Here is a 13,602-nt window from a genome sequence, read left to right as displayed (position 1 = left end):
TACTCTCATTCAGATGGATGGCTTTCCATGTCATTCTAGAGTGGCTTGAGTCTGCCAGATCAGGAACTGGTCATACAGAAATCTGGTGAATAGAGGGGGACAACCCATTCCATTTTGTCTTTATGCCCATGACTAATGGGTAAATATAAAGTAATTGACATAATAAATCTTGTCTTTCACTTTCAGGTGGGCTCTTTTATCTTGCCCACTAGTTAATAGTTGGGGACTTGCTCTAGACTGGATTTGGTTAGAGTGATTTTCCCAAAAATGTAGCCCCAGAGCAACACCTGGAACTGTACTTAGCCCATTATTCTTCATATTAAAACCTTCCAATTTCTGTTTTTGCGTTTTTGTTTTTTTTCTCCCTTCTTCCCAGAGCCATACCTTTTTTTAATTTTTCTGTCCACATAGACATATGAGGGCTAGTTTATTTGCAAGACGATTTGTATTTTGAATGACACCATTCAATTTACTACTTAATATACTGGAAACAAAATTCTAAGTGTGTTGAAATTGTGAAAAAACGGCATAAATTTTGTGGTAAAAACGACCTTGCAATATAATTCTGCTCAGTAGTGCGATTACGGCGATGCCAAACATGTCAATTTTTTTAAATTATTTTAATCGTAAAACATAATTGAGAAGTCTGAAAACACAATTTGGGGTTTTGTCGCCCTTTCTGAGACTCATTACGTTTTCACTTTTTGGTTGATGGAGCTATGCGATGGCTTACATTTTGTGGGGCAATACAACGTTTTTATTGATACCATTTTGGGATAGATATAACAGTTTGGTCACTTGTTACAGCATTTTACGTGGTATTGCAACAACAAACAAAACTAATTTTGGCATTTTAGGTTTTTTTCATTTTTTATTATCTTTATTTTTAATGGGGTAAAAGAGGGGTAATTTGAACTTTTTAATGTATTTCATTTTTTTTTTTTTAAACATCTGTTTTTTACTTTTCACTGTTAGTTCCCTTAGGTGTCTTTCACCTGCGATTGTCTGATCACTTGTGCTATATACAGCAATACCACTGTCTACTCCGAAGCCCGGCCACCGGTAGGGTTTCAAGGGAGCTTTGTAATGACAAGCATGGAGGTCTTCAATAGACCCCCTGCTATCATATCAACCAATCGACGACCTGCCATCACTTCACGGGCATGTAGATGGTTGCACTGAATGACACACCCCACTGCCGGCACGTTGTTAATGCTGCTGTCAGAGTTTGACAGCGACATTTAACAGGTCAATAAGATTGGGAAGCGCTTCATGCCATCCGTGATTGTTGGAGGCAGGAAATGGTACAGCCATTGCATGCCGAGTATGGGGCGAGCTCACCCCGATACACACGCTACCGATTTATGCTGTACATGTACGAGGGATGCCGGTAAAGGGTTAACAAAGTTAACTGTAGTTATGATTCATCTGATGTTCCTTTATCTTTTTTATTGTACAAGGTGTGTTGGTGACATTATGGATCATTGATCGACTTGGACGGAAAAAGACCATGGCCATTTGTTTTTTTGTTTTCTCATTATGTGCCCTTCTTCTTTTCCTTTGTGTTGGAAGGTATGGAAAATATTTTTTAATTAGTAAATTACAAAAGTATGCTGTAAATGAAAACAAGTACACTGTCTGAAAATGGTAAACAAGCGTTTCTAGGAACGCTCATCTCCTGATCTGCCTGTCTAAACAGTTTTGCTCGCCCATCAATGTAAAGTGAAGACATGGCTGTAATAGCATTGTTATACTAATTACCTTTGGTCAAGAAATCTGCTTTATTGTTCTTGTTTAATAAGCGTTGCCCCTTCACCTGCCTCCTGTATTTCAATGACAAGTCATTGATTTTTCAGTGAAATGCCTCCTGTTTGAAAATTCACGCTGCCGCCGTAATTGGTGTGAGCGGCGCATGCGCAGTTTGTTTTCACGGCTGGTCTTCAATAAAATGGCGCCTGAGGCAGCGCAGGCACAGAATAAGATCTTGGCACAATGAAGACATCATTGAGCCAAGATCTTTATCGATGCATGTGCCGCCTCCGGAACTATTTTATTAAACAGAAGAATACCAGATGTAAAATCAAACTGCGCACGTGCTGCCCACACCGAAAATGGCAGTGATGCGAAATTTCAAACAGGAGGCATTTCACTGAAAAATCAGTGATCTGTCATTGAAATACAGGAAGTATGTGGAGGGGCTGGAGCAGGAGGAGAAGACCCTACCCACAGTCTCGCCTTTGTGCACTGAAATATCATTAAAAGAAAATGTCATTCACTGATTAAACAAGAACCACAAAGCTATCGATGTAATCAGTATAACAGTGCTATTATGGCCATGTCTATACTTTACAGTACTTAATCCTGCTGACAGGTTTTCTTTAAAAATTATCGTTCTTGGAAAAACATAATCTGGAACAATGTTATCCTCTGTGGACAGAATGATTGTTTTACCTAGAGATGAGCGAATTTGAAGAGAATTGAGTTCTACAATTTTACAAAACTCCCCATTCTCTAGAGTACAGAATAATTTTTTCAATTTGCTCCATGCCAATTTATTAAAATGGTGACAGCTGCAGTCACCATTTAACAGAACCATTTCAAGGCCAGACAAAGAGATTGCGGTCAGATTGCACTGTGCTGTTGTGGCACATGTTATATCAACACAAGAGGATAAGCACAGCCTAGTCAGGGTGGAAGCTGCAGCCTGGAGTGAAGACTCCAAAGAGAATGTGAGCCATGGAAGAATGGGAAAAGAAGGGGAGCTGAGGACTAGAGTATAGGCTGCGGGAGAACAGAACAGGTGAGCAGTAGTATTCATTTTTACTTTTTTTTTTACATCCAACATTTATAATGCTCTGGGGTCCGGAAAGACCCCAGAACATAAGGATCATTCGAATTGCAGAGAATATGTTTAGCTGCATATCAAATTTTCCTGTAGAATTCGCGTGATTTGCTGAATTCAAATTTTGGTCGATCCACTCATCTCTAATACTAACGATTGTTTGGTGTGTATGGAAGTGCTGTCCGCTTGTCTAAACAGGCTATCAAAAGACCACCAGCTTAAATGTAGCCAACCAGTGGTCGTTTAATTGCCAAGATCAGCTAGTCTCAATGCATCCTAATTTACAAGTAACTTCAGAGTATCTCTCGTTTGGGTTAATGAATTTGTTAATTTGTTTCTTTCCAGGAATGTCCTCACTGTTTTACTCTTTATTGGAAGAGCCTTTATTTCAGGTGGATTCCAAGCTGCTTATGTTTACACACCAGAGGTAGGTCCATGGCCACGATATGAAGATGGCTTTGCACTGCTAAAAATGTTACCTAACTGAACAAATGCAGTCATACATTGAGGCTGCGTGCACACAGACTTTTTGGCCCTGCGGATTTTTCCCCGCAGAATGGAAGAAATCCGCAGGTCAAATGACCTGCATTTTTCCTGCGGATTTCTTCCATTTTTGATGCGGTTTTCTTGCGGTTTTTGTGCGGTTTTCCATCGCGGTTTTCCCCCTGCGGATTTGGTGACAGGGGAGATGGAAAACCGCACAAAAGAAGTAACATGCTGCGGATTTTGTACCGCGGGAAAACCGCGCGGAAAAATCTGCAGCGTCTGCACAGAGTTTTTTGTTTTACATTGATTTTAAGGCTACTGTACATCACAATGCAGAAATGCAATGTTTCTGCGCGGTAAAATCCGCTGCGGAACCGCTGCAAATCTGCATCGTGTGCACACAGCCTGAAGGTCTGTCTCTCAATGCAAAATCTGTAACAGGGCCCGCAACTGCCATGTATTGTACAGTACAACAAACAGCAGGGCCCTAGAGCCACTTCTGCCTCTAATGAATGAAGAGATGAATTAACAAATCATGGGATAAAGAATATATGTCCATCTTGATATCTACAGTAGTTTGTCACAAATAAAGAAATGTTCTTATTTCAGCTTTTATCTATTTACAAATGCCCATTGTTTGAGTGAATGTATTTCTCAGAATCTTGGAGTATTTTTCTTTACATTTGTTACTTTCTCCTTTCCAGGTTTATCCAACAGCTACACGAGCACTAGGTCTAGGAACATGCAGCGGGATGGCGCGGGTCGGGGCATTAGTTACGCCATTTATTGCACAGGTATATTTTTTTTTTAAATGAGAAATCGGCCAGTATTCGAATTGACAAATTTCCCATAAATGTCTTCTTCATTAACCCAGAAGAATTTGGATTATTCTGTCAATTTTTAGTAAGGGACAGTTCTTATTAGATATAGTAATTATCAGTGATGTTAGCAGGATTCATTTCCAATCTATTGAGTAAGGGAGAAGCACAAATGCCCCCTAATCTAATGTCTGCTGTTGGGGGAAACAGTGCTAAGCCTGAATTCATTTTTACCATCTAATTCTTTGTTACTCCTGTGGATAAGATGTTGCTGATAGTTCCTTTTTCCTCTTTATCTGTGGCAGTATCCATGTCAGTGGAGATAGCTGTCAGCCAGATAAGCGGTATGATAATGGATCACTTGCCTTTCCTGTCCTGTCTTAAGCCCCTGTTACACACTGCGATATCGCTAGCAATATCACTGTAAAGTCACCGATTTTGGACGTTATAGCGATATTGCTAGCGATATCGCTGCATGTGATACTTATCTCCGACCGGCTCCCCCGCTGGTTATCGCTGATCGCGCGAGAAGCTGCTGGACCATTCCTCGTCGTCCACTTCCTGCGGCGCTTCCTGCTGTGACAAAGAGTGACGCGTGGAGCCAGGCGGGAGGACGCAGGATCGCCGCGTCTGACAGGTAAGTAGCGATCCCCGTCCCCAGCGATGTCGCTGGTGAGATCTGCCTGTGTGGCAGCTCACTAGCAACCACCCAGCGATTCACCAGCGATCCTGACCGCGTCATATCGCTGGTCGGGATCGCTGGTGAGTCGCTAGGTGTAACGGTACCCTTAGATTAGGTCTCAGAGGTGGCAGTGGCTCACTGGGTGGCACAGTTGCTAAAGCAATCATACAGCACCCAAGGAGTCTTGGGCCCTGGTCGTATTTGGATCCATAGGACCCTTGTTCAGTACTGCATGGGGATTGCATGGCAGCCTCAGTACTTTTCCTGCCTAATGAGTTACTGGTCATCGCTCCATACTAAATGCAAGATCATGGTGGAGAACTGAGTTACAGTGACACTTTTGGTCTTCAGTTGGACAATTTGTCTAGTGAAACCTCCATGTGTGGTTGATTTACGCTCACTCTGACATTCACTCATATAATTACTAACAAAGTGGCCAATGTTATGACGTTTTCCCATCATATGGGGTTTGAAAGCTAACTTCCACACAGAACTTGTATGTTTTTATCTGTCCCCAGGTGATGCTCGAGTCTTCTATATATCTCACAGTGTTGGTTTACAGTGGCTGCTGTGTTCTGGCAGCATTGGCTTCTTGTTTTCTCCCTATTGAAACCAAAGGCCGAGGTCTTCAAGAGTCGAGCCACAGAGAATGGGGTCAAGAGATGGTGGGAAGAGGTGCACACAATTCTGGGGTCACTCCCTCAAACTCTGGATCACAAGAGTGACCCCTCCACTCTACCCATTGCTCACCCACTCACACACATATAGCCTTTCAGTCTCACATCTACCATTACATGGATTAATTAAAGAATGGACAGCGGTGGCCAATGTGCTGCTTAAAAAACAGCGCTACAATAGTGATAGCATAAGGGCAGGTTTAAAGCATTCTGAAAGGGTTAACTAATGTGCAGTAATCATGTTACAGGGATAGAAATGGACTCTGTTAAATGCCATTAATTTAGAAAAACAGTCAAATAACATGTTGTATTTTTAGCTCTAACAACAAAAGCAGTCGTCAGCACTGGGTGAAAATGACTCAGTTGCTGTGGATGTGCCGTGGCTTCTGGATGCCGATGTGTTTGAGATCAACATTGGTAGCCGAGAATCCTACAGAGAATGGCTGGATGCTGCAGAAGAGCTTTTGCCTTTTCTGGAGACAAAAATGTTGGAACATTGCTTCCAAACATAATTACCGGTATCCTGAGCTTTGCTTTATAGACTATAAACTTTTATGGCGCACTTACATAATTGGACTGTCCATATTCATTATCTCTAATACATTTTGCTGCATTCTATTGAATTGATTGGAACATAATTTAGATTTGTGACAGGTGTTTCCCTCAGTCATATTTAAAGGAAGGCACCTGAAAAATGGACACACAAAGAATATACTGTATATACAGTATATTATATGCATGAGTATATTTATATAAATATAGATATATATTTACATGTGTATATATACAGTATATGTATATATAGTGGCATGTAAAAGGTTGGGCACCCATGGTCAACATTACTGTTATTGTGAACAGTTACTCAAGTTTAAAATGAAATGATCTCTAAAAAGGCTAAAGTTAATGACACATTTCCTTTGTATTTGAGGTATATACTGTATATATTTTTTCTATATATATATATATATATATATATTTTACATTTTAAAATTAAAAAAAAAAGAAAAATGGGCAAATGCAAAAGTTTGAGCACCTTGCGTGGTTAATACCTAGTAGCACCCCCTTTTGCATGTATCACAACTTGTAAATGCTTTTTGTAGCCAGCCAAGAGTCTTTCTATTCTTGTTCTTCCTGGGAAAATTCTTCCAGTTCTGTAAGATTCCTGGGTCGTCTTGCATGCACTGCTATTTTGAAGCCTAGCCACAGATTTTCAGGGATGTTCAGATCAGGGGACTGTGAGGGCCATTGTATAACCTTCAGCTTGCGCCTTTCGAGGTAATTTTTTTGTGGATTTTGATGTGTGTTTAGGATCCTTATCCATTTGTAGAAGCATCCTCTTTTCAACTTCAGCTTTCTACAGACAGTGTTATGTTTGCATCAAGAATTTGTTGAAATTTCATTGAATCAATTGTTCCCTCTACCCGTGAAATGTTCCCCGTCCCATTGGCTGCAACGCAATCCCAAAGCATGATTGATCCACCCCTATCATTAATGGTTGGCAAGAATTTATTTTCTTGAAATTCTGTTCCCTTTTTTCTCCACACATACCTTTGGTCAAAGAGTTCTATTTTAACCTCAGCGGCCATAGGACTTGTTTCCAAAATGCATCAGGTTTAGATGTTTTTTTTGCATACTTCTGATGCTGAATTTTATGAGGAGGACATAGGTGACGTTTTCTTCTGATGACTCTTCCATAAAGGTTATTTTTTATTTTTTGTGCAGGTGTATCTGAACAGTGTAGCAAGGTACCACAACTCCAAAGCATGCTAAATCTTTCCGAAGATCTTTTGCAGCGAAGCGGAGGTTCTGTTTTTGCCTCTCTAGCAATCCTACGAGCAGCTGTCACTGAGATTTTGCTTTGTCTTCCAGACCTTATCTTGACCTCCATTGTTCCTGTTAACTGCCATTTCTTAAGTACATTTTGAATTGAGGAAAGGGCAACTTGAAAACACTTTGCAATCTTCTTATATCCTTCTCCTGCTTTGTGGGCCTCCACCATTTTCAGAGTATTAGGCAGCTGCTTTGAAAAACATATGGCTGCTGTCTTTTGGCACAAGATTAGAGAAGGCTGGGTTTTTATAACGTTGGGAAATTTGCATTACCTGGGCTTTCCTAACGATGATAGTCAACAAGCCATAACCCTAACAGCGAATTAAGGTCTGAAATCTTGGTCAAAGTTATATCGGCACACAAATCTCCAAGGGTGCCCAAACTTTTGCATTAGCCCATTTTCATGTTTTGTAATTTGCAAAATATAAAAGATGCAAATATATACAGTTGTGTCAAAAAGTGTTTGCCCCCTTCCTGATTTCCTATTCTTTTGCATGTTTGTCAGACTTAAAGTTTCAGATCACCAAAGTGTGACAAACATGTGAAAGAATAGGAAATCAGGAAGGGGGAAAACACTTTTTCACACAATTGTATATACGGTATGTCTTGGCCTAAAATACAAAGGAAATATGTCATCTTTAACTTTAGGCCTTTTAGAGATCATTTTATCTTAAACTTGCTGAACTGTTCACAATAACAGTAATTTTGACCAGGGGTGCCCAAACTTTTACATGCCACTGAATATAAATATATATAGTGGGAATAAAGAGTTTACACACACCTGTTAAATGTCAGGTTTTTGTCATGTAAAAAATCATACCGAGAAGAATCACTTCAAAAGTTGATTCCAGGGATGTGTCATCACTGGGCTGTGTTTTGCCATTTCAATACAATCAGTGTTTTATCATTAAGAGATTATCACTGCAGGACTAGGTGTCGCGTCCAGATAATCTGTGTAACCCGCCCCCACCACTGATTGACAGTTTGCTGACAATGTACAGTTTATATAGCAAGCTGCCAGTCAAGGGTGTGGGCTGAGTTTTATTCAGCTCAGCATTTTGACCACTGTTACATCTGCAGTAGAGAAAACAGGCATTCTATGAAAACTGCATCAAGAAGTCCAATAAGTGACACATCATTGGAATCATGTTCTCTGAACCTACATCATGTAGCACACAGATTCCATTTACAAAAACCTGGTGACACATTTACTTTAATGTCACCTATAATCCGTACAATTCAAGAATAAATTGAAAGAAAAGAAAAATGAACTAAAAAAAGTGGTTGCATAAATAATCACACCCTTAAACTAATACTTTGTTGAAGTATCCTTTGAATTTATGGCATCATTCAGTCTTTTTGGGTAGGAATCTATAAGCTCCCTCAGCTTACATGGCAAAAGCATGGCATTTCAACAGGGGTGTGTAGACTTTTCTTTCCACTTCATATATATATATATATATAACCATGCTTCACCTGCATTCAGTAGTACCTGGCTTTACTAATTCCAGGATCTGTCCAAAAATTATTTGAAGCGACTAATTTATTCAGTAGACCATGACGATGTTTGGTGCAATGCTCATCTTATAATTCCAGCATTCTCTGCGGTATTCAGAATCCACGTGAATGTCTGATAATAAAATATGGTGTTAAGAATACTGGTCTTTAAACGACAAAGAAAATGAACCATACCGTTTTATATTATTGGTCTAGCCCAGGTTAGCTAGAAACTGGGTTTGAATCATTGCTTGTTTCTGCCTGGCACCGAATGTGTGATGTCAGCAGACGCAGCAGAACAGACAGAAAAGTGAATGTTTGTGTGTCTGAATGTACAGATTTTTGATGAATGCACTTAAATGTTTGAACGTCTCTGTGTAAGATGCTTGTTGTATGACCTTTTCTGTCTTCAATGCCTTGTTGACTTGGATATTACTGTAAGTTCAATATTTTATGTCGAATAAAATTTTTACATGAACCTGGGTGGTTAATGAACGTTTTTTGTTTTTAGAATTCATTTAATTTTTCCCATGTTGTTCCAGTGTTGTTCAACATTTTTATAATTGATCCAGACAAGGGAACTGAAGGTAAACTAATAAAATTTGTAGAATGGTATTTAACAGGGAGAAATGCAAGATTCCACATCTGGGTGTGAAAACGAAAATGACATCTATAGAATGGGAGGAACAGAGCTAAGCAATAGCACATGTGATAAAGACTTGAGTATACTAATAGATCACAGATTGCACGTGTGTCAACAGTGTGATGCAGCAGCAAAAAAGGCAAACACAGTTCTAGGATGTATTCAGAGAAGCATAGAGTCTAGATCATGTGAACTAATTATCCCCCTCTACTCCTTGGTCAGGCCTCATCTGGAATACTGTGTACAGTTCTGGGCACCACATTTTAAATAAGACATTGAAAAACTGGAGCAAGTTCAGAGAAGAGCTACCAGGATGGTGAGCGGACTGCAAAGTATGTCCTACGAGGAATGGTTAAAGGATTTGGGAATGTTTAGCTTGCAAAAAAGAAGACTAAGAGGAGACTTAATAGCTGTCTAGAAATATTTGAAGGGATTTTACATTGTAGAGGGATCAACATTATTCTCATTTGCACATGGATACACGAGAAGAAATGGAATGAAACTGAAATGGAGAAAATACAGATTAGATATTAAAAAAAAACTTTTTGACAGTGAGAGTGATGAATGAGTGGAATAGGCTGCCACTAGAGGTGGTGAGTTGTCCTTCAATGGAAGTCTTCAAACAGAAGATGGACAGACATCTGTCTGGGATGATTTAGTGAATCCAGCATTGAGCAGGGGGTTGTATACGATGATCCCGGAGGTCCCTTACAACTCTAATATCCTATGATTCTATGATTCCCTACGATAGACCCTCAGACAAACTTACATTGCATTGCATTAACCCTTTCACTACCAAGGGTGGTTTGCACGTTAACTCCCGGGCCAATTTTTACAATTCTGACCACTGTCCCTTTATGAGGTAATAACTCTGAAACGCTTCCATGGATCCTGGTGATTCTGACATTGTTTTCTCGTGACATATTGTACTTCATGGTAGTGGTAAAATTTTATTCAAATAACTTGCGTTTATTTGTGAAAAAAATGGAAATTTGGCGAAAATTTTTAAAATTTCGCAATTTTCCAAATTTGAATTTTTATGCCCTTAAATCACAGAGATACGGCACACAAAAAACTTACTAAGTAACATTTCCCACATGTTTACTTTACATCAGCACAATTTTGGAACCAACATTTTTTTTGTTAGGAAGTTACTCGTATAAGGGTTAAAAGTTGACCAGCGATTTCTCATTTTTGCAACACCATTTTATTTTTACGGACCACATCACATTTGAAGCCACTTTGAGGGGTCTATATGATAGAAAATACCCAAAAGTGACACTATTCTAAAAACTGCACCCCTTAAGGTGCTCAAAACCACATTCAAAAAGTTTCAAGCCGTACAATAAAAAAATCATATTTTTTCCCCAAAAATGATCTTTTCACCCTCACTTTTTATTTTCCCAAGGGTAACAGGACCCTAAAAGTTATTGTGCAATTTGTCCTGAGTTCGCTGATACCCCACATGTTGGGGTAAACCACTATTTGGGCGCATGGCAGAGCTCGGAAGGGAAGCAGCACCATTTGACGTTTTTGGCTGGAATTGAAATCGGACACCATGTTGCGTTTGGAAAGCCCCTGATGTACCAAACCAGTGGAAACCCCCCACAAATGACCCCATTTTGGAAACTAGACCCCCTAAGGAACTTATCTAGATGTGTGGTGAGCACTTTGAACCCTCAAGGGCTTCACAGAAGTTTATAACGCCCGGGCATGAAAATAAAAAAATCGTATTTTTTCCACAAGCATGATCTTTTAGTCACCAATTTTTTTTATTTTCCCAAAGGTACCAGGAGAAATTGGACCCCAAAAGTTGTTGTCCAATTTGTCCTGAGTACGCTGACACCCCATATGTGGGAGAAAACTACTGTATGGGTATACGTCGGGGCTCGGAAGGGAAGTAGTGACGTTTTGGAATGCAGACTTTGATGGAATGGTCTGCGGGTGTCATGTTGCTTTTGGAGAGCCCCTGATGCACCTAAACAGTGGAAACCCCCCACAAGTGACCCCATTTTGGAAACTAGACCCCCTAAGGAACTTATCTAGATGTGTGGTGAGCACTTTGAACCCCCCCAGTGCTTCACAGAAGTTTATAACGATCGGGTGTGAAAGTAAAAAAAAATCATATTTTTTCAACAAACATGATCTTTTAGTCCCCATTTTTTTATTTTCTCAAGGGTAACAGGAGAAATTGGACCCTAAAAGTTGTTGTCCAATTTGTCTTGAGTACGCTGATACCCCATATGTGGGAGAAAACTATTGTATGGGCACACATTGGGGCTCGGAAGGGAAGTAGTGACGTTTTGGAATGCAGACTTTGATGGAATGGTCTGCGGGTGTCATGTGCGTTTGGAGAGCCCCTGATGTACCTAAACTATTGAAACTCCCCACAAGTGACCCCATTTTGGAAACTAGACCCCCACGGAACTTATCTAGATGTGTGGTGAACACTTTGAACCCCCAAGTGCTTCACAGAAGTTTATAACGCCCGAGCGTGAAATTAAAAAAATCATTTTTTTCCACAAAAATGATATTTTTGCCCCCAATTTTTTATTTTCCTAAGGGAGAAATTTTCCTAAGGGAGAAATTGGACCCCAAAAGTTGTTTGTCTTGAGTAGGCTGATACCCTATATGTGGGGGTAAAACACTGTTTGGGCGCATGGCAGAGCTTGGAAGGGACTTTTTCAGCGGAGAATTGGCTGGAATTGAGATCAGACGCCATGTTGCATTTGGAGAGCACCTGATGTGCCCAAACAGTGGAAACCCCCCAATTATAACTCCAACCCTAACCCCAACACACCCCTAACCCTAATCTCAGCCCTAACCCTAGCCCTAACCCTAATGGGAAAATGGAAATAAATACATTTTCTTTTAATTTTATTATTTTTCCCTAACTAAGGGGGTGATAACGGGGGGTTTGATTTACTATTTATGGCGGTTTTTATGTTTGGTAGCTGTCGCACGCTAAAAGACGCTTTTTATTGTAAAAATAGTTTTTACATCACCACATATTGAGAGCTAGAATTTTTCCATATTTTGACCCACCGAGTCATGTGAGGTCTTATTTTTTTTGCGGGACGAGTTGACGTTTTTATTGGTATCATTTTCGGGCACATGCATCTTTTGATAGCTTTTTATTCCGATTTTTGGGACGCAGAATGAACAAAAACCAGCGTTTCATGAATTTCTTTTGGGGGGTGCGTTTACACCATTCCGCGTGCGGTAAAATTGATAAAGCGATTTTATTCTTTGGGTCAGTACGGTTACAGCGATACGTCATTTACGTAGTTTTTTTATGTTTTGGCGCTTTTATGCAATGAAAACAATTTTCTATAAAAAATAATTATTTTTGCATTGCTTTATTCTGCGAGCTATAACTTTTTTATTTTTTTGCTGATGATGCTGTATGGTGGCTCGTTTTTTGCGGGACAAGATGACGTTTTCAGTGGTACCATGGATATTTATATGCGTCTTTTTGATCGCGCGTTATTGCACTTTTTGTTCGGCGGTATGATATTAAATCATTATTTTTTGCTTCGTTTTTTATTTTTATCTTTTAAGGGGTTCGCTAAAGGGGTTAACTAATGGGACAGTTTTATAGGGCGGGTCGTTACGGACGCGGCGATACCAAATATGTGTACTTTTATTGGTTGTTTTTTTTATTTCCAAAAAAAGAATTTATTAGGGAATATTTTTTTTTTTAATTTATTTAGCGATTTTTAAAAAATTATTTTTACACTTTTTTTTTTTTTTTTTTAACTTTATTACATTGTCCCAGGTGGGACATCACTGTCCTGTGACAGATCGCTGATCTGTCACATCACAGATCACTGGGACAGATCAGCAATCTGTCACAGGCAGTGCTGCAGGCTTCCTCATGCCTGCGCTTTGCAGGCGCTGAGAAAGTCAGCTCCTTGCTGGCCCCTGAAGGTCCCCGTCGCTATCTTGGATCCGGGGACCTGCAGGGAAAGAGCCCCCCGCAGCAGCGCTGCACATTGCGCTGCTGTGGGGGACTCAGGGAAGCACGGAGGGAGCCCCCTCCCTGCCGATGCTTCCCTTTAACCCCCGGTACACCTTGATCGTGTTTGATCGCGGTGTGCAAGGGGGTTAACGTGTCGGGGGTGGTC

At 40.1% G+C, this 13,602-nt stretch overlaps 1 protein-coding gene across 1 annotated transcript in view; it reads left to right on the top strand.

The window, feature by feature from the left end:
- Window positions 1-9,310, top strand: part of SVOP (SV2 related protein) — a 61,475-nt gene extending 52,165 nt beyond the window's left edge. Inside the window, exons 13-16 of the mRNA XM_073582595.1 lie at window positions 1,461-1,572; window positions 3,188-3,269; window positions 4,033-4,122; window positions 5,347-9,310. Of these exons, the coding sequence (XP_073438696.1) occupies window positions 1,461-1,572; window positions 3,188-3,269; window positions 4,033-4,122; window positions 5,347-5,553 (491 nt within the window). The 3' untranslated portion in view covers window positions 5,554-9,310. The remainder of the gene's footprint in view (window positions 1-1,460; window positions 1,573-3,187; window positions 3,270-4,032; window positions 4,123-5,346) is intronic.
- The last annotated feature ends 4,292 nt before the right edge of the window (window positions 9,311-13,602 follow it).

The sequence above is a fragment of the Dendrobates tinctorius genome, unplaced genomic scaffold (assembly GCF_039654945.1).
Source record: "Dendrobates tinctorius isolate UK_male_01 unplaced genomic scaffold, ASM3965494v1 ptg000073l, whole genome shotgun sequence".
In the NCBI taxonomy this organism is placed as follows: domain Eukaryota; kingdom Metazoa; phylum Chordata; class Amphibia; order Anura; family Dendrobatidae; genus Dendrobates; species Dendrobates tinctorius.
This window is presented reverse-complemented; position numbering and strand designations above follow the sequence as displayed.